The sequence below is a fragment of the Nestor notabilis genome, unplaced genomic scaffold, assembly GCF_000696875.1.
Source record: "Nestor notabilis isolate BGI_N333 unplaced genomic scaffold, ASM69687v1 scaffold25699, whole genome shotgun sequence".
Classification (NCBI taxonomy): Eukaryota; Metazoa; Chordata; class Aves; order Psittaciformes; family Psittacidae; genus Nestor; species Nestor notabilis.
This window is the reverse complement of record NW_009945574.1, coordinates 37,324-55,987: the sequence shown is the minus strand read 5'-3', so window position 1 is coordinate 55,987 and position 18,664 is coordinate 37,324. Positions and strand designations below refer to the sequence as shown.

Sequence of the window (18,664 nt, the reverse complement as noted above, 5' to 3'; positions counted from 1 at the left end):
GACTACGAGGTGGAGGCACCGGGCCGGGGCCACGTCCGTGCCATTGACAACCAGTACACCCCGCTCTGACGGGGGCTGCTCCAGCACCGGGATGCACTTTCGGGTGGAGAAATCCCAGAGACCTTCCGGGTATCCCATCGAGAGAAAGAATGTACCAAGTTTCTTCCTTCTGGTTAGGGATGATTATTGTATTTTTGCAAGGAAGGGGGTAATTTTTCACTCCAGTACGAGTGTGCTCCCTCTCTTCGGCCTGTTAAAGGGCCTCTTAGTTGTATTTTCTGGTTGTTATAATCAAAGCTTTCTTCGTCACTGTTTACACACGCCGCTCGTGCCTGCGTCCCTGCGTGCCGGGCTCAGCATCCCACCCGGAGAAGGAGCCGGGGTCTTGAGTTGTACCCATTTGATTGGAGAAAGGCAAAGAAAAAAGAGGAAAATAAGAGGAGTGGGTTATGAATTCATCACCAGTTGCTGCTCCGGCAAAGACGAGCCCCTTCCTCCTGCCCCAGCACGTGCTGCTGCTGCCAAAACCACCAGCAAAGCCCAAGCTGCCGGAGCTGAGCTCCTGCACTGGGCAAAGATGATGGTCACGATCAGAGTTTGGGCTCTGTTTGTAGATTAGGCAAAAACCTGGCTTTTCTCACTCTTCTTTTTAACCCAGAGCAGCTGCAGTGACTCCCTGCACCAGCCAGAGGAATACTTACACCACCAGCCTTGCTAATCGAGACGTGAACACTAACTGCTCCATCATTAATAATGTCACTAGGTGAGAACTAACGCGGAGACTGACGGCAAACCTCTCCTCCACGTCACCACAGATGGTGCTGGAGGTGTTCTATCCCGGTGATGGAGGCACTTTATGCCCATGATGGAGGTGTTTTATCCCCATGATGGAAGCATTTTAGGCCCAAATCTAAAGTGAGCTTTTCCCCCCAACATTTTGTACCTCTACAGCACCCACCCTGCTCTCACTCGCCTTTTATTTCCCCCTTAAACCACTGCACGACCAAGAGCTTGATGGTATTTAAAGCTATGCAACGGCCTCTTGCAGGCGAGGGGGGGTCCCTATGGTGTACACCTCCCTGCCTGGAGGAAGAGCATCTCCCAGGCAGCCCCTGATAGCAGAGGAGCTCTGTTTGCTTGCACAGGTTGCACACCAAGCACGACATCGGCGCTGCCAGAACTCCCATGGGAATAATAGCCGTGTATTAACCCCCATGGCTCCATGTCCCCCATCCCTGGTGAAGGCTCCCGCACAGGAGAACATCACCGGAGCCGGGAGCGTGGCCGTGTCCCAACCTCTGCTGCTGTTCCAGGCTTTACCTGCCGGTGCTGTGCCGAGAGAGGAACCGCTGCTTAGGAGCTGCTGTTATATTAAGAATGAGGAAGGGCTGGAGCTGTTGCGACAGGCGGGAGGGGATGTTCGCGCCATTCGACTTCCAGATTTCTCAGCGCTCCCTGGGATTTCGGATGCAAAAGTTGCCTTCAAATTGCCTCACAGGAAAGCCTCTTTATTTTTACCTTCCTTGACTTTGCTACGAGGCGGGAGCCTGCAGGAGCATTCGCAGTTCGGGATTAATTTGAAAGCAAAGAAACAAGAAGGAAAAGCCACGTGGGGCTGAGTTTAGGGAGTCCTGCAAAGATCCAGCCTCCAGGCAGGGCTTTGCTGTTAAGCTGGTGCAGTGAGCCTGGCTGGGAGGCAGAGCCCAAGGAGCCAAGGTTGGGGGGCAGAGCCCAAGGAGCCAAGGTTGAGGGGCAGAGCCCAAGAAGCCAAGCTCTGCTCAAGGCCCGGAGTTGAAGGGCAAGATCACAATGATGTTGTGCTGGGCTGGGAAGGGCAGAGCTGGTGCAGGCAGGAGCCAGGATGGGGCAGAGCAAATCTGGTTCTGTAAGTAGTAGTCAAAGGATGAGGGCTGGGAGAAATGGGGTATCATCAACTGCAGAAACCATTTAGGAGTTGCACTTCGTGCCTCCCCATCTCCAGCCCCAGCCCTCTCCCAGTTTGTGCATTTAGAGCAGGCAAAGTCTTTCTCTGTTTAAAACAACTTGAAAATGGGTGCAAGGGGGTGAATCCTATATTTTGGTGCAGAGCAGCGCAGCCATCACACGCTCTCTGCTGAAACCAGAGCATGAAGAGCCAATTGCACCTCCAGTGCTGCCAAACCCAGAGAGCTGCCGGAGGAACAAAGCCAGCCCTGTCCTCAGCTGGAGCTCCTCAGCCGTATCCGCATCCCGTTTCCCTCCCCACACCAGCACAAAGGCTGCAGGAACATAGAGCCAGGGCTGGCTTGTGCCAGGGAAGTCAGCTCCCTGTGTGCTCATAAATAACCCCCCATGGTCTTGCATTTCCAGGGATGGAGAGGAAGCACAGCACAAGTTGTCAGCTCCTTTCCTTGCTCGGTGCGTGGTTCCCGGAGCAGCACTCCTTGGATGACTCTTACAGATGCTACATCTTGCTGAGTCCAAAGAGCTGACCTTCAGGCAGCTGCATTCAGAGGGGGTCTTTCCCCGGTAGACGAGGTGGTCTCACCCCAATCACCCCTCTGCTCAGAGCATCTGCAAGGAAGAACGGGCTGGGAAAAGGGAATGCTATTCACAGCCGGAGCAGCCCTTGCCAAGAGAAATCAGATGCTGCTGCTGCTGGGATGGGTTGTTTTGGCACGCTGGGGCTTATTGTTCCAGTGCCAACAACTAAACATGCACTTGCATGTGGTATTTTTAACCTGCAGTTTAATTGCAAGGGGGTTCTCTGTAGTTCCAATGGAAATTGCTGTGCTTGATTAGCAAAGTATATGTTGGGTCCATGGGTTCATTATCGCCCCGTCAGCCACGTCCCCAGTGCAGACAAACCCTGGTGGGTGCGAACACCCGTTCTCCACACTCGTGAGCAGAGGAAAGTGGCTCTAATGGTTTAATGGAGTTATTTCCATCTCAGACCTCCTCAATGAGGTAGCCAAGGGCCGTCCAGCCACCGCGCTCCACCATCTCCCCCTCCATAGACCTGTGCTCCGCTGCAGCTCAGACCTGCTGTGGTCAGATCCCAGCTGCACCGGGATCCAAGGGGATTTTTGGGGCTATTTTCCCAGCTCCTGGAGAAGTTTGAAATCCCATTTCTCCTAGAAAGCATCTGGCTTGTGACCCAGCTCAGAGCCTGACATGCAGCCCTTCTGCTCCTGCCTGCACTACCTTAATCCACCCTCTTCATGACAGCAGTGGGCAAAGAGCATTAAGCCGTTCCATTCCATGGGATGTAAGCAACTCGAAGGAGTTTTTATGTCCTTCTAGTAACTTGGGAAAGCCATGGACGTGGCAGGTTTAGTTCCTGGGCCCACATGGGCTTTTACTGGCGTTGGTGAAGTATCAGCATTGAGTTCAAGAGGGGAAGCCAAGGAGGAGCCCCCTGTGACCGCGTGCTGCAGGTACGGCCTCTTCCCGGGCTCCCATGGAGGACAAGGAGCATTTCCTAGAGCTGAATTAAAGCGGGATGTGACGAGCAGCTTGTGCCTTGGCCCTGAGGTGGGCACATACAGCACGAGTTTGGATCCAGCATGACAAAGCCATGCCCCAGCCGGCAGTGACTCCAGGTGCCTTTGGCTGAGCGCTCACCCGATGGCCACTCGCACAGCATCCCCAAGGAGAGGGCTGTGAGGACGGGACACCCTGTTTCAGCCAGCACTCAGGAGAGTTGGTTTTGGTGATAAAGATGTGAATCAGGCAATGCCTTCGCTCTCTGTGACAGAGGGACCTGGATCAGCACATAACACAAGACTTGGGTCCAGCCAGAACTTCCCATCATCTCCATCTTAACTTTGGAACCACTTGCAGTTTGCCAACAGACCCTCCCAGTCGGTGGCTTTTGTGGGTCCTTATGGGTGACAGGTTCGGAAGTTCATGAGATAAAGCATTACTTGATATCTCCATCCCTCCCTTCCTTATCCCGTCCCCAAGGAATGGCACCGGAGCAGGTTACCCAACACTGGCACCACCACTGCCTCACCCATCGCCTTCACAAACTATTTAGGGGCAAAGAAGTCCAGTGTGAGGCCAAAGCTTCTCCTTTCTTAAGTCTCTGGACCCCACAACACTGCTGCCATCCAACCGATGCAGTTTTACTCTAACAAGCATATAAAGCCTTGAAATCTTGACTAACTATTCCAAATCTTAATTTAAAGCTTGTTCAAGCTGAACAGACCCAGCCTGCACCAGCAACTACCAGTGGGGAGGCCACTGTGCATCTCTGTCTCTTTTTTTTGATTAAAGCTAACAGTTTGTTGGGTGACAAGTGTATTGATTTGAAAGTTCTACTTTTCACCTGCACAGAAGAGTTCTTCTTGTATAGTAGTTTTTTCTATATATTGTTTCTGTATGTACTGTACCAAGTAACTTATTCTTGAATAATGCAATTTTACCATAATATAAAAAAAATCTGCTCTTAATAAACTGTTTTTAGAACTTTGTTTCTCACTTTTAGTCTTTAGTCTGAGTCTCTCGAGGTGCCTGGATACTGTATTTGATGAACAGATACTGGACGCTAAGAGACATGAACCCTCCCTTAGATAGGAAAAGCAAGAGACAGGCTGTGTGAGGGAGCTGCTCCTTCCCAGCTTCACTCAAGTCTGAAGGTCTCATGCCCCCTGCTGCCCACCTGAGCATGAATTCAGTGTTTCACTGCACTGCTGACATGGAAGGACCAAGACAGGAGGTGCTGCAGCGCCTGTAGGAATTCTCCTGCATGTTTTTCACCCAACCACAACGTGCTGTTAACTCCTGTCCATGACAGGTTGTGCAGTTCACTGATCCTGCCTCCAAAGTGCAGCTATATCATCATCCACTTCATCCAGCATCATCTTCCAGTGCCTAAAGGGGCTCCAGGAAACCTGGAGAGGGGCTTTAGACAAGGGCCTGGAGGGACAGGACAAGGGGAATGGCTTTAACCTGCCAGAGGGGAGACTGAGATGAGCTCTGAGGCAGAAGTTCTTCCCTGGGAGGGTGCTGAGGCGCTGGCACAGGGTGCCCAGAGAAGCTGTGGCTGCCCCATCCCTGGCAGTGTTCAAGGCCAGGTTGGACACAGGGGCTTGGAGCAACCTGCTCTAGTGGAAGGTGTCCCTGCCCGTGGCAGGGGTTGGAGCTGGAGGAGCTTTGAGGTCCCTTCCAACACAAACCAGTCTGGGATTCTATTACCTTTTGGCTGGCCAACAGAGGATGGAACCATAGAGCACAGTGAGGAAAACCACTTTACAAGCAACGGTAACTACTCTACTCTGAAGGAGGTGGTAGTGAGCTCCTTTCTCCAAGCCTTCCCCCACCTTTACCGGCCATTTTGCTAAGGAATGCTTACCCTGATTTCTTCCTTCCCTTCTCCAGCAGCAACACTCACTTGTGTAGTTTTATCATCTTAAGCCTCCAGGCCCAGCTCTGACATCTTCAGCGTAGGGCTGAGGCTTTAGGGACAAGAAACAGCACAAGAAACCTGCACAGAACCTCAAAACCTTCCCCTTGTTCCTGCCATCACCCTGCAAGTCAAATACAAGGGATTTGGTGCCGTGGTGGGACACGCACACACGCGATAGAAACACCCGGCCAAGCTTACCTGATGCTACATAAACCACTCGCTCCCTTTGGGATGGAAAGCTGGAGAGGACATTAAGGTAAGGCAGTGGTAAAACAAGACACAAACACTGAGCAGGTCAGTTTTTAAAACTTTTTTTATTTTTTAATTTTTTTTTTTAAGTTTTTATTTTATATTATCTACAAAGTAAAAGTTTTCTTAACTTAAAAGTTACATCACTGTCTCACGATAGTGATTCTCTCATCAAACGTGATTTATAAATAATAATTCATCAGTTTGACGATTAGAATTCTTTTTTTTTCTCTTTTTTTTTCTTTTTTTTTTACTGAACCTGTTTCAAGTTTAGTTAGAAGTAAAAGGGATCTCCAAGTCTTGATTTTTAGTGAGAATAGCAGCAAGAATCACTCTTGTTACTTCTTTCGCTAGCTGATGAGTTCGTAACTTTGAAGGGTCATTAAAAAATAAATAACTTCCAGTTTTCAGCAAGCAGAGTTGGGGCACTTGCAGGACTCAAGATACAGTGCATGGAATTATGGAATAGCCCACAAGTTCCTAAATGCCTCTACTCAGTCCGAATCTCTCCCACTGCAAGATGAACTGTTAGCATTCCTAGTGGATGTTACAAGAAATCAATTTCCTTTTTGTGTTTTTTTGTGGTGGTTTGGTTTTTGTTTGTTTTTTTTTTTAAACAAAAATAAAATGAAATTCTAGGTTTTCTGTGCTTCCAGTTGGCAGAAGCAGTAGAAGGAGGGTATTTGGCCTACAAAAGGTATCCAGCCTTTCAGTTATTCCAGATGAGCCTTACAACTGCTGTTGGTGGTGGGCTTGTACTGTAAAAAAAAAGTTCAAATGTAAATAATAAATTGGCAAGCCACACAACAGTTTGCTATTAAGTGGTCACAGGACAACTACTGAGCTCAACTTTGTCTCTTTTAGTTTTCTTTCTTTCTTTTTTATTCCTTTTTGTTTTAAATTAGAGAACCAAACAAAACCCTGCATAGCAAGATGTCCTTCGGACGGTTTCGTTTCCCTACCTAACCCCTCAGAAAGCAGCTTTGTTCTGCTCACACATCCCCCAAGAAACAAGATCAAGGTAACTAGTTTGCTACAATAGTTTAGAGGCTGTTTGGGAATGAGTCAGAAAGAAACCTAGAGGTAAGGTTAAATTTAAAGCACAAAGAAGTCATTCAGCACCTCCTCTTCCCAAAAAAAGTAAAGCTGCAGAACGTTACTCTGAATTAAAGGTTAGACTTCAGCTGTCACTTTATTCAGTCTAACAGCTCTACCCCCAAGCAACGTTTGCATTCGTATCCTCAAGGCCGATCCCTTTTCATTTAATAAAAGCTCAGATCATTATAAACAGGCTACACACACAGTCCATCCCCCACGGCAAAACCACGGCAAAACCTGGAAGAACTCATCCCACAGCGTCTGCAGAGTTAGCCACTTTGCTTCTCTCTAGCTGGAGTAGAGAAGTCTTTGCTCAATTAGCTACATCTCGTAACGCTTATCTAGGCTCACATTTGGGCTGGCAATGTACAAACGCAAATGCAGCAGCAGTCTGCCTTCAGCACTCTACAAGGACATCTTTAGGTTGGTATTTTTTTTTGTTGTTCTTTTTCCCCACATCTGGTTTCTAACAGTTCTTTTCACTACTACGACCTGGCTCAGTTACGGTGCAGGTCTCCCGGGCACACACTCCTCACCTGAAGGGTGCGTCATATAGGGGAAATGTGTTGTTGTCGAGACTGGAATGGGCTGTAGTGCACTTTGAGCGATGGCGGCTTGGGGACCACCAGGTGGCTGTGTCGTCATTAGCATCATTGGAGCATGGGCAGTTGGGTGAGAAGGAACCATTCCTGACTGTACATGAGCCTGAAACAAAGAGCTCTTTAGTATAATGGTCACAAGGAGGCATCACTCCTGGCCACATGACTGTCAAGTTTTTCTCCAGCTGCAGCAGTAAATCTGGAGATTTATTCCATTTTAACTAGATTAGCGACAGGGATTAAGTCAGAGATCTTAACACAAAAAATAATAACAAAACAACAACAAAAAAAGGGCTTAAATCTTTACTGCTGGCTCCGAGTCACATTCTTAATTATAGCCATTTGGACAGTGAGCGCTGGGAGAAACTGCCAGCATTAAACAGTGGGGTCAAAACCAAAACAAACCCAAACAAACAAAACCTCAGCAACAAATCTTCAAAACATTTCTGTTAGTAACCTAGATCAAAGCACTTCCTACGCAGAGAATGCGCCGGGTACAGACACGAACTTCACACGCGCTGGGAGTCTGGCATCCCTTCCTCATTGCACAACTCCACATTCTTTGGTGGCTCCCTGCCCTGGAAACCACTCTCTCCAGTGACCTGTGCCCACGTTATCGTTCATCGAAGCAGTCGTTCTAAGATGAGTGATTTAATCCCTTTACACTGTTAGGGCAGCTTTGTTCTGTTTCCAGTTAAGCTCATCACAGTTAAAGTCCTTGTGTAATCTAAAGAATCAGAGTTAAGTCTTAGCGGAAAAGGGAGATTACTCTTTAGGATGGCTGATCAGCTCCTGACAAACAAGTTCAGTAACTTGTCAGTTGGCTTCTTTAGCTGCGAGCAGTTTATGACTCTAGAGGTCATCAATTTTTTGGTTTAAAAAGCTAGCAAACACTAGTTTCTTAAAAGCACAAAACATTAGGGAACTCTTAGAGCTCTCAGTGGGTTTCTCTTGGGGTGGTGGGGGGAAGCATTTATTTATCTAAGATTTGCTTTGTCCTTCTACCATATCCCATTAACAGAGCACCACGGGGCAGTAATCGCAGTCTCCCAAGTTTCACATGCCAGTAAAGACAGATAGCAGGGTAGTGGCTACAATTTTATTTCTTAAAGACAAAAAGGGTTACTTGACTCATCACAGACATTCCTCAAACTCTTTTATCAGACTTGCGCTGTACTAGTAGCACTCAAGAAGCCTTTAAAGGCAGGAACTGCAATTCAAATCTCACTCTTGCTCTAAAAAAGGCTTAGAAGATAAGGCTGTGAAACAGAAATACCTTTCAGGATCAGCACCATTTTTACTTTGACAAACATGCTATTATAGCAGCCATCGTTATAAAGCAGCTATTCATATAGCAGCTGCATTCAATACACACACTGGATGAAAATGTTCTGCTGTGGCTCAAACGCTTTGCAAATTGGCAGCTGACAGGACTCTAATGAATTTTAAAGTACTGTTTCTCAAGTGAGATATCTAACAGTTCCAGATTCATCTGTTAACTTAAAGGGACATTCAACTGATCCCCTGTGTTAGCCTAACTGAAATGGTATTTCAGAATGGTGTTCAGAAGTTGGAAATGAGGCTGCTAAGGAACTATTAAACCCAGTGATTAGTTTCCCCACCATGGAATAATTACATGCATTTAAAATTTCTTAAACCACTGTAGTTGTTCCTTCGCTAGAGATTTTTGAGGAAAGCACTTTGCTTTATAAAGTCAGTTAGTTTGGGGTCAATATCATGGAGGACAGATTGTAGTTCTCATCCTACAAAACTGACAGCATTAGAGACTGCATAAGTCAAAAATCCAGGGGAAGGCAGGCTTTCCTTTTAGCAGGCATTGCTAAACATCCTGACTGAACAGACTCAGAAGTTGCATCTGATTTGCTTCAGCAAGTTTGCTTATTAAGTGCTTGGCACACAGAAAGGAAGGCAATGGTCACATCCATAGCGCAGGCACGGGCCTGGCCGCGATATGTTGTTATACCTCTAAGCTGACCTTGGAACCAACATGTTTCATGTTGCAAGGCTCAGCACTGAACATGCCACTAACCCAGGAGCTCGCAGCAAAGAGGGTTGCATGCAGGGCACCCCAAGAAGCTCCTACAATCTAGGCATTCACACCAGTGTCATCACACCAGAGCAGAGCAAGTATCTTGTTCCTGGCAGAAACCAGAGCCTGGGAGGACATGGCAAGAGTAGTCAAGCTTGGACATCCTCTCCTTATCCTCCCTCAGTAAAAAAGCAGAGAAATTAAAAGCCCAACAGAATAAAAAAGCTAAAAACTCAACGTCAGTAAAACAATTCCTAAATAACTAGTAGTTCATTGGCTTAATGGAAGGACCAAAGCAAAGATTTGATCAGAATTCTGCAAGGGACTGGACACCTATTAGACTAACCTCCCTAATTACAGTTAGTCGTGATATCCCAAGCTATTGTTAACCTGTATGAGAAGGCATAAGCCACACACCAAGTACTTGGTCTGAAGAAGAAATTGTGCAGGCAAAATCCCAATTAACTCTCCATTCCTTGACAAAGCACACTAAATCCATGAGATTTAGATACAAAGAAAATCTTTGTAACGCTGCTTTACGCAGAGCTCTTTATTAATTAATCAATCATGTGCTTCCCTTCCCAAAATCCATTGGTTTTTTTTTTTCAATGAGCTGACCACAAGAGAGCAGTTAAGAGAAGTGGATTTCTGATCCTGAAGCAAGGACTGTCGTTAGGTTGCCCAACAATCACCAGGGATCTTCTGCCTAAGCAGGTCGTTTAGAACCACACACAGACATACACACACACACATACACACACAAGCACACACTGTTTTCTCTTTCAGAAACGATTGTCTTGCAGTCATCTGAACTGAATCTCACCTATCTCCCATTGCAGTGCCTTGCTATTCCCTAGTAATCCTGTCTAATCTCCTTTACTGATGTATTTGTATATGTTTTACTACAATGCAGAGCCTAAAACTGCCACCAAAAGCAGCAATTCAGCCTTCCTCCACTCAGCTCTCACCTCCAACCTTTCTGTATGCCAGCTCTTCCTGTGATCATGCAGTGAACCTGAGCAGTGAACTGATCTGACTGAGAAGTAGCCTAAAATGGGAGCAGGGGAGGCACACTTCAGGTGAATCATGTCCCCAGTCTGGTTTGCTGCATGGCCAAACAGTTCTTTGAGCAGAATGGTGGGGCAGGGCAGGGATGGGAGCCGAGAACTGGGAAGAGAGCTCAATTTCTTTCAGTAGCAGTGCCAGCTTAAGATGTCTTCATTAAACTACAGTTGTAGATGCACTGGGTGTTGGAAGCTGAGGTCCAAATCTCTTGTAAAATTCTAAATAAAAGGCAATGTACAGACAGAAAACCTAAATAACACAACAGGTAGTCTGTGCTGAGAGGTGACAGAATGGAAATCACTTCAGCAGGCCCGACTGTCCTAACTTTTGTGGCATTAAGACATTTAGTCTTGAAGGTTGTTAAACTGTGTTTACCTGGGGGACATGGGCCATGTGTGGCGGATTGGTATATGCAGGTTGAACATGGGAGGGATGAATGGTGAAGACTGTTTGTTGTGCTGTAGGAAAACTATTTTGTGGAGACTGCGTATTGGAGCCTGGCGTCATGGAAGGTGGGGTTGGAGCTAGACCTGCGTGGTAAATTGCCGACTGCTGCTGTGGGTTTGCCAGGTGGAGTGCCTGAGCAGCCTGGTGCTGATGATGCTGCAAAGAAAGACAGAAGATGGTTTAGGTGGTGGTCTAGAAGAGAGACACGACTGTTCTGTAAAGAAAGGTTTGCAAAACTGCTCTCAAAAGTGGCAAAAGGGTCACCACATCTACGGACATGAGGAAACTCATTTCAGTTCCACCAGGGTCATTTCTCCTTGCACTGGAAAATCACATGAGCAAGAGTCTGGAAAATAGAACCTGGACTGCCTGGTAAAACCAAGGAGAACCTGCTACCATGGAGCTGGGTGTACTTCACAGTTGCACTCAGCAGCCCACAGTTACTACCAGTAGGTAACTAAGGCACTCAGCACTATCACAAGGACTATTTTGTTTTCAGCTGCTTGTCTTTGACAAAATACAAACGAACACTTCGTAGCATTTATCTGCCATTTCCAATTGTAACTCCACTCGTATTAAAGCTCTGACAAAACTCTCATCTTTCCTTAATCATAACACAGAAACAAGCTATACCTCAACCCCTGTGAACAGGGAGAAATGAATGCTTGGACTCTGATATTAGTCCTTACTAAGGAAAAGGGACTTCCATGAGTTTCCCTGCTAGCTTATCTAAGAAACTATATTATAAGCCTATCACCTTTGAGTCCTTAGCCACTGCAAGCAGAGAAAAATTACATTATACAGCTCTACTTCCATCCTTCCAGAAATCAGAGGGGAATCTAGACAAGTCCCACATGAGAAATGTCACATGCAGTTTGTTTCCTACCATTTTTCCTCTCAAATAAATCAATATGTCAGTGTCATGCATCAGATGCAATACCTTCCAGCAGAGCATGTTAAACACGACGCAAAAACATTCACTCCCTCAATTCTGTTACCTGCACGGGGCTAGGAGCAGGGTGGCTTCCAGCATGTTGGCTTTGCTGCTGGCCAGTTGGTGTGGCAGAAGGCTGAGGATGCGGAGGATGCGGATGCAGGGTAGCATTAGGGTGGGCATACTGCTGAGCAAGTGAGCCAGTGGAAACTAGGATGAAAGAGAAAAACACTTAACAACAGACACACAACATGCATCTCATCAAGTTACCATCTGCACTGAAGGTTTCACTACAGCTCAAACATACTGTAAATATATTCCCTCCCCCTTCTAAAAAAAGTATCTTGCAAATAGCTGAGTTCTTACCTTTTGTGTAGTTTGGTTTTGCAGGAAAGTCTATAAATAACCATAATTAGACAGTTCATCTTCCCTAGTTTGACAATGTAACAGATACTACATAGAACAAAGCAGTATTTTGGTTTTGTTTAAAGTATCAAATTCATCATTTTCATACAATTTAGTTTTTCCTGAAACATACTTTTCAAAGGTGTTACAAGCCATTTTTATTTCCACCATCCAAAAAATTCTTTGGCCTTATACCTGGCTAACCTCACCATGCTACTCTTCTGGAACTTGCTCACAGTACAGTCAGTGTAAAGTATATATATGCACTGCATGTAAAAGAGCTATAGGGACACACAGTATATACAGAACAGCTGAGAAAACTGAGGCTGCTTGAGCATCAAAGTTTTGCTGAAGCCAGTATCTTGCACTAGGATAAGGTATCTTGCCTCTCCCCTCAAGGCCAATTACAGAGTCTGTTCTGGATCTCCACACTCCATGAAATTCTTAATTCCTTCAAACAGCAGCAAATAAGGTACAAAAATCCAAAAAAGGGAAAAACTTAACAACATAAAACTTTCACACCAGTAAAACCACATCTGTTGCTACAGCCATGCCAGTCTCCAACAACAAACTAGTATCAACAAGTTCCTCTTCGAGGAACTCTGCTCTGTTCTGCTTCAAAATGGCCACATTAAATAGCTTAGGGGCTTTTCCTTAATTCTGAGGGAATGTAAGTATGAAAAGCCATAATGATAGCAAGCTGCCTTTAAACACAAAGCATGCAACCAGAAAGCAAGGCCCTAAGAAAACGAAGATGCTCTGCCTATTCCCCTCACTGCTTTTAGATCTTGTGCAACAATCAGTCCAGTTTGCAACTGCATACAACAATGCACACACCACCCTCTCGAATATTAGAGCTTGCCAAAACAGAGGCTAGTTTTGCTGACAAAACAGTCCAAGCAAACTATCAGCCTGCTCCTGAATCTTCCCTGCAACTCTTCTTTATTTCTTTTGGTAGTTCTGACTGAATTGAATTACTGCTTACTATTGGGTGACAAGCTTATTTAATGGGGTGTGTATTAGATGAGAACTTGATGGCCAATAAAGTGCCTATGAGTAGCACACCTTTAGCAGCAATGGGTTTTCTAGTGGTGTTTCCTTGCCCTAGTAAATGAACCTGAAAAGCAGGGCACAGGGAGAAACCTTGAGTTATGCTACAACCATCTGCCTTGTGTATTCACAGCTAGTGAGGTGTGGTTTTATCTCCCTTTCACAAGGAACTGTTTGCTGCAGGTCCTGAAGAGTGTCACTGTGCTGGGCTCCAAGTTCACGAATACACACAACTGCCTGAGTGCATAGAAAGGATGAAAGACAAGATGAATGGAGAAAATGGACAAAAATGTAGCTGCATTTGAAAGCACAACACTGTTCAGCAAAAGCAAGTCTCAAAAAGACAGCAACCCTACCGTGTGCCATTAACCAGTCCTGACACAATACTACCCTATGCAAATACTTGTTTTCCTCCAGTCTGGCTTGCTATTAAGCTTACAACTACTAGTTCTAACAATCAAACTCACTTGAATACATACAGACAGCATCTTTTTGCCTAATTGAGATTTTTCTCCCCTGTACAGACCGCTGTGGAAGTCTCTCCTTTAGGAAATAACTGCCTACCACATTTCACTTAATCCTGCCCTGCTGTCTTGAAAGCTCTATTAAATCTTCACTGAGCAAATGGTCCAACAGTGATGTGCACTACAGTTTCAGGCTATTAATGCAGATAAACTTCATAAATATTTGTATTCCTAAATTCCTGCAGTCTGGAAGGGATGGTAACATACTTATGCATGAGCATGTAAGTGTACTTACGCACGAGTGTACATACTCATGCACCATGAGAATTTCTGAGAGGGGTGTTGAAAACACCTCAGTGTTTCCTATGCATATTGCCAAAACTACCAGTATCTTCTGCCATAGCACTTTGCTAAGGTTTCAAATGCAAGAGAAGGCTTTTAATATGTGTGTATATCACTACTAAAACTTATTTTGCAGCAGCATCCCCACCACGCTTCATTCTGACTTTCAAACACTGCTCCTTCTTACAATGATCGTGTGAAGATTATCAATGGGCACACTGATCATTTTTACAGCATGAAGTTTTTGGTTTCCTACAGCAGGAAAATTTCTCAACCTCATTATTACACACACTCTGAAGAAGGCCAGGAGTTATTATCTCTGTCAAAGTAACAGAAATAAATATAGAGAGGGATTGACTTGCCTGCCAAAGGGCATTGCTACCAGCAATCTTCCTCAGCTCTCATCCCACTGCCTCAGCCACAGCGCTGGCACGCCTGACTACAAATTAACTTTAACTCCAGTCAAGAGGCTTTAAAATGTATATGAAAATTAATTCCGAGTCGTAAGATGTTCAAGGCTTCCCACATCCTGCCACATTACTTGTTAAGAGCCACTGAAATAATGTGGTACTCCCTTAAACCATTTGTGCAATTCATTTTCCATCTCTTCATAGCCGAGAGAATAATAAACTAAGTTACTCTGAAGCAGACACATTATACAATAAAACTTCACAATGAACAATTTCTCTCTTAAGAAACCAGTTAAACCAAGGAATACTACCCTAAAGAACAAATAGAGAAGCAGGGGAAGGATCAAGTTTTCAGTTCTTCCATAACCTTCTAACATCTTTCATCTATAGCTTTGCACTGGAAGTACCAGATTTTTTATACTGAGAAATTTTTATTTACTTAGTTTCTCCTCTCCCCCATTTTCTCCTTAACGAATTACTCTAATAAACTCTACAAGTTTGGTTAAAACTAATTCAGATACTGCTGCAAATCACGTTTTAATAGCGATATTAAAAGTGCCTTTCAAAAAAGGTTATTTGGACACTTATCTAAATCCTGTACTGATCCTGCATACAAATGAAGAACAGTTCAGGGCGAGTGGCAGCAACTCTGAAATACATGCACAGATCTCTGTTAGCTCAAAAGAGGGGTTCAAACTTCAACTCTGGAGATGTAAAGGGGTTTCCATGTTGAGCTAGTGCAATTAATAGCTCGTGACAAGCCAATGAACTCTAGGAGACCAGCAAGCCTGTGAAAGAAGCCTTGCAAAACAGCCATGAGAAATTCACCTGCTTAGCCATAGCTAAAGCACTTTCACTGCGACTTGTGTCAAGGATTTCTGCCTGTTCATCACAACAGCTCACTACACGTTATCAGAGAGCAAACAAGGTAAGACAGCATGTAAAGAAGAAAAAAATAAATCACCAATTATCCAACATTTTCTCCCAATTGTTAGTACTTTGGAGATTTTCCAAATGGCCATCTAGTATCCAAGAAAGTGCTGAGAAAGCTCTAGGAAAGGACAAAACAGCTCTGTGTATCTCCTTGCTGCAAGTAGCCTCAGCTCACTCCAGCACAAATACACTGTATTTCTCACCCTTTCTGCCTTAAGCTCCCTCTCCCCCTGAAATACTCCCTGGGTTAATCTGCTTCACTTCAGCATCTTTCTGATCAAGCTGTTTCCTACCATGAAATATTTAACTGCACCAACCTGGCAGGGACAGACAGCGAAGAAAGTGATTCGGTAATGAAGTGAGCAAAAATATCAGATGGACTGAATTACTGAATTCAACTCTACAAAAGTGCAACCTGTTTCTCTGAGAGGCAAACAAGGAGCAGTCAGCCATCAAACCCACAGAAGGAGCTGAAATCAGAAGAGGTCAGAGCAGCAGAAATCAAGCAGAACTCCCAGCTACAAGGGTAGATGCAAAAAAGGTATCATGTAATTTTGTGCTTTCCCTGGTAGGAATTTCAATGGTGCCAATGGTGGTCATCGTTGGTCATCATCCAAAGATGCACTGAAGAGCCTATTTTCAAGAACTGACCAGTGAACAAACTTCAAAACTATTGCCAGACCCAGTAAGATGGTGAGGATAACTACATTTAAAAGACCTGAATGGTAGGAAGCAAAGAAATAGCAAATGTTTCTTTCATAACACAAACATTTCAAGAAGTCATTTTACACAGGTAGAGTGGACTTCACTTAAAAGATTACTCATGAAAGGAACGAGCTTAGTAAAGTTATTTCAGTGCACCAAACCAAGAGGCATGAAAACAGGACAGGTCAGCATCCTCCAACACCAGTTCATGCAGAACCACGGCTGTACAAGAAACACAGGAAGTCTGTTCCAGAAGAGATTTTTGGAGAACAAGTGGTATTTCTCACATCCCTCTTGCATGAGCTAACTCAAAAAAAACCCAGAAGAGTGCCTGGCATAGGCTGCATGGACTTGCAGACACACACAGCAACGAGTCACTACTGCAGGACAGGAGCAAGTATGAAAACACCCTGAAACTGCAAGTCCTCCTTTCCCATGTTTTGAGTGACAGCTACAGCTCATCCTGCAACCACAACCCCAAAACTCAGCTTCCTCACAGTGTCATGATGGACACCAACATACAAGGCAGTGGGTTTTAGTTATCTGCTTTTCCTAGTACACATACACAGCTGAAGTCTGTATTAGCTGTTGTGTACCAAGTGCGTGGAGAACATCAGCACCTCTCCCAATGGGTTACCTGGAGCCAGGTAACAGGTAATGTTCATCAGCCAAGGAGGAAGCATCCAACGCAAGGAGCTCTCATCCATTCACTCTTGTTATAATAAAGACAAAGTACATTGTTCACAGCTCTCCTTCAGTGGTTCCAAAGCAGCTCTACAGAAAGCTTCTTTCACCTCAGCTGCAACTCAAGTTATTTCCTCCCCGGGACTGACTCTGAACTTGAGCCACAGCTTTTTAAAGAGATGAGGCACAAGATACTTCTCCTTTTTTGTGACGTTTTAAAAACCCCATGTGAGCCATGAAAGAAAGGGAGTGAGGCAGTTCAGTCACATTTCAAGCAAAGGCCATCCACACGCAGAGCTCGCTTCTGACTGCGCATGAGAAGACCGGGTAGTAAAGTCAGAGATTATTCAACATGCAAAATCAATTTTAAAAGCCAACAAATCAGCTTCCTGTGATTTCATCAATCTGCTTCATGCCCCTGTCCATTGAAAGGAACCTTCCTGCGTTTTCCACACACTGGTTTGGTGCAAGGAAACTTGTTCCCTCAACACGTCCCATTCCTTTAACATCTGGTTCTTTAGAAAGTGCTTTTCTGTACAATCAAAATTAGTACAAAAAACCCAACTCACTGGCAAAGTAGAAAGAAGGGCCTGTCTCCTTGCTGTATGGTATTTTGGGACATGCTGAATTTGGGAAATAGAAAGGTAAATTAGCCTCTTGCCACGTGCATACTTCCCGTCTTCTGGAAAGGTCAGCGTCATTGCTTTAAGGTTTTTTTTTAAGCTTGTAGAACCATGCAGATATTTTTATTTACTTAGGTGCTATTAGAGCTGGATATTTAGTTTTACAAAGGAGTGGAGATGAAACAACACAAGTCTCAAGTAAGCCTTCCTTAACTGTGACACTGAGGTCTTCAGTTCTTAATTCACACAAAAATCAACTTTACGTCAATTAATGGTCTATTACAGTCCACTGTAATAAGAAGGTTAAAATGTCATCACACTAAAACAGAAATTGGCCCCCTGCTTTTGCAGCTATATCACTGTCATTCTTAACAGTTCCAAGACACCTTTGGTGACTGGTTCACTCTTAGTCCCTGGAGAATCCTCTGAAGTTTATATTATATCCACCATTGTACTATCAGGGTAATAGAATTTACTCTACTGCTGAGACAGAAACCAGATAAAGTTAGAGACAACACCAGACCAGTAAAACATATGCAGGAGGGGAAAGGGGAAGGGAGAATGGGGACAGGAATGAGAGCACAAAAAACAGGAAATGCATCTGTATAAAACCAAGGTCTGGTTTTACACAAGTTTGGTTTTAAACACAAAAGTTAAGCTTTTCAGAGGACTCCAGTTATCTGAAAACAGAGGCAATTCAGCTACATGGTAAAACTAACACAAGGTCATTGTCACAGGAATGAATATATCCACCCTCTGCTGAGATAACCACATTTTCTCCTAAAAGCACAAGACAAGGTTGGGTCTTTGTGCGACACAGATCAAGCAGTCAAACTGCAAACCATGGCCAGCAGACTCCAGCCCAAGGACATTGGTATCAGGAGATCACACAGAGCCAACACTTCTGAGACAGACAATACATTCTGAAACCAACGTGCAGTTAGGCAGGGTGAGAACAATAACTCCATGGTCAGGTGTGTGAGTACGGCTGTTAAAGGTGTGTGTACTGCTCTGCTTCGGCAGTGCCTGCGTCTCAAGCTCTCCTTGGCAAGGACATCTAAGTGGCTCACGTCTCCAGAAGTTACAAGCTGAAGTGTGTAATTAGACGTTTCTAGTGTCTGGCTGGTAGATGGGAAGATAGTTGCTTGAATATTGTCCTTCCCAATTGTGTTTTGAGGGGAAAAAACCAATGATTTATACACTCCTCCATCATAGGT

General features: G+C 44.8%; 1 protein-coding gene across 1 annotated transcript in view; it reads right to left on the bottom strand.

Moving 5' to 3' along the window:
- Positions 1 to 6,241: 6,241 nt before the first annotated feature.
- The window catches only part of ATXN2 (ataxin 2), a gene marked incomplete at its 5' end in the record, with an annotated part of 43,744 nt that continues 31,321 nt past the window's right edge, over positions 6,242 to 18,664 (bottom strand). The window contains 4 exons of the mRNA XM_010022933.1: positions 6,242 to 6,396; positions 7,273 to 7,441; positions 10,826 to 11,053; positions 11,896 to 12,041. Coding sequence (XP_010021235.1) covers positions 6,368 to 6,396; positions 7,273 to 7,441; positions 10,826 to 11,053; positions 11,896 to 12,041 — 572 coding nt within the window. The remainder of the gene's footprint in view (positions 6,397 to 7,272; positions 7,442 to 10,825; positions 11,054 to 11,895; positions 12,042 to 18,664) is intronic.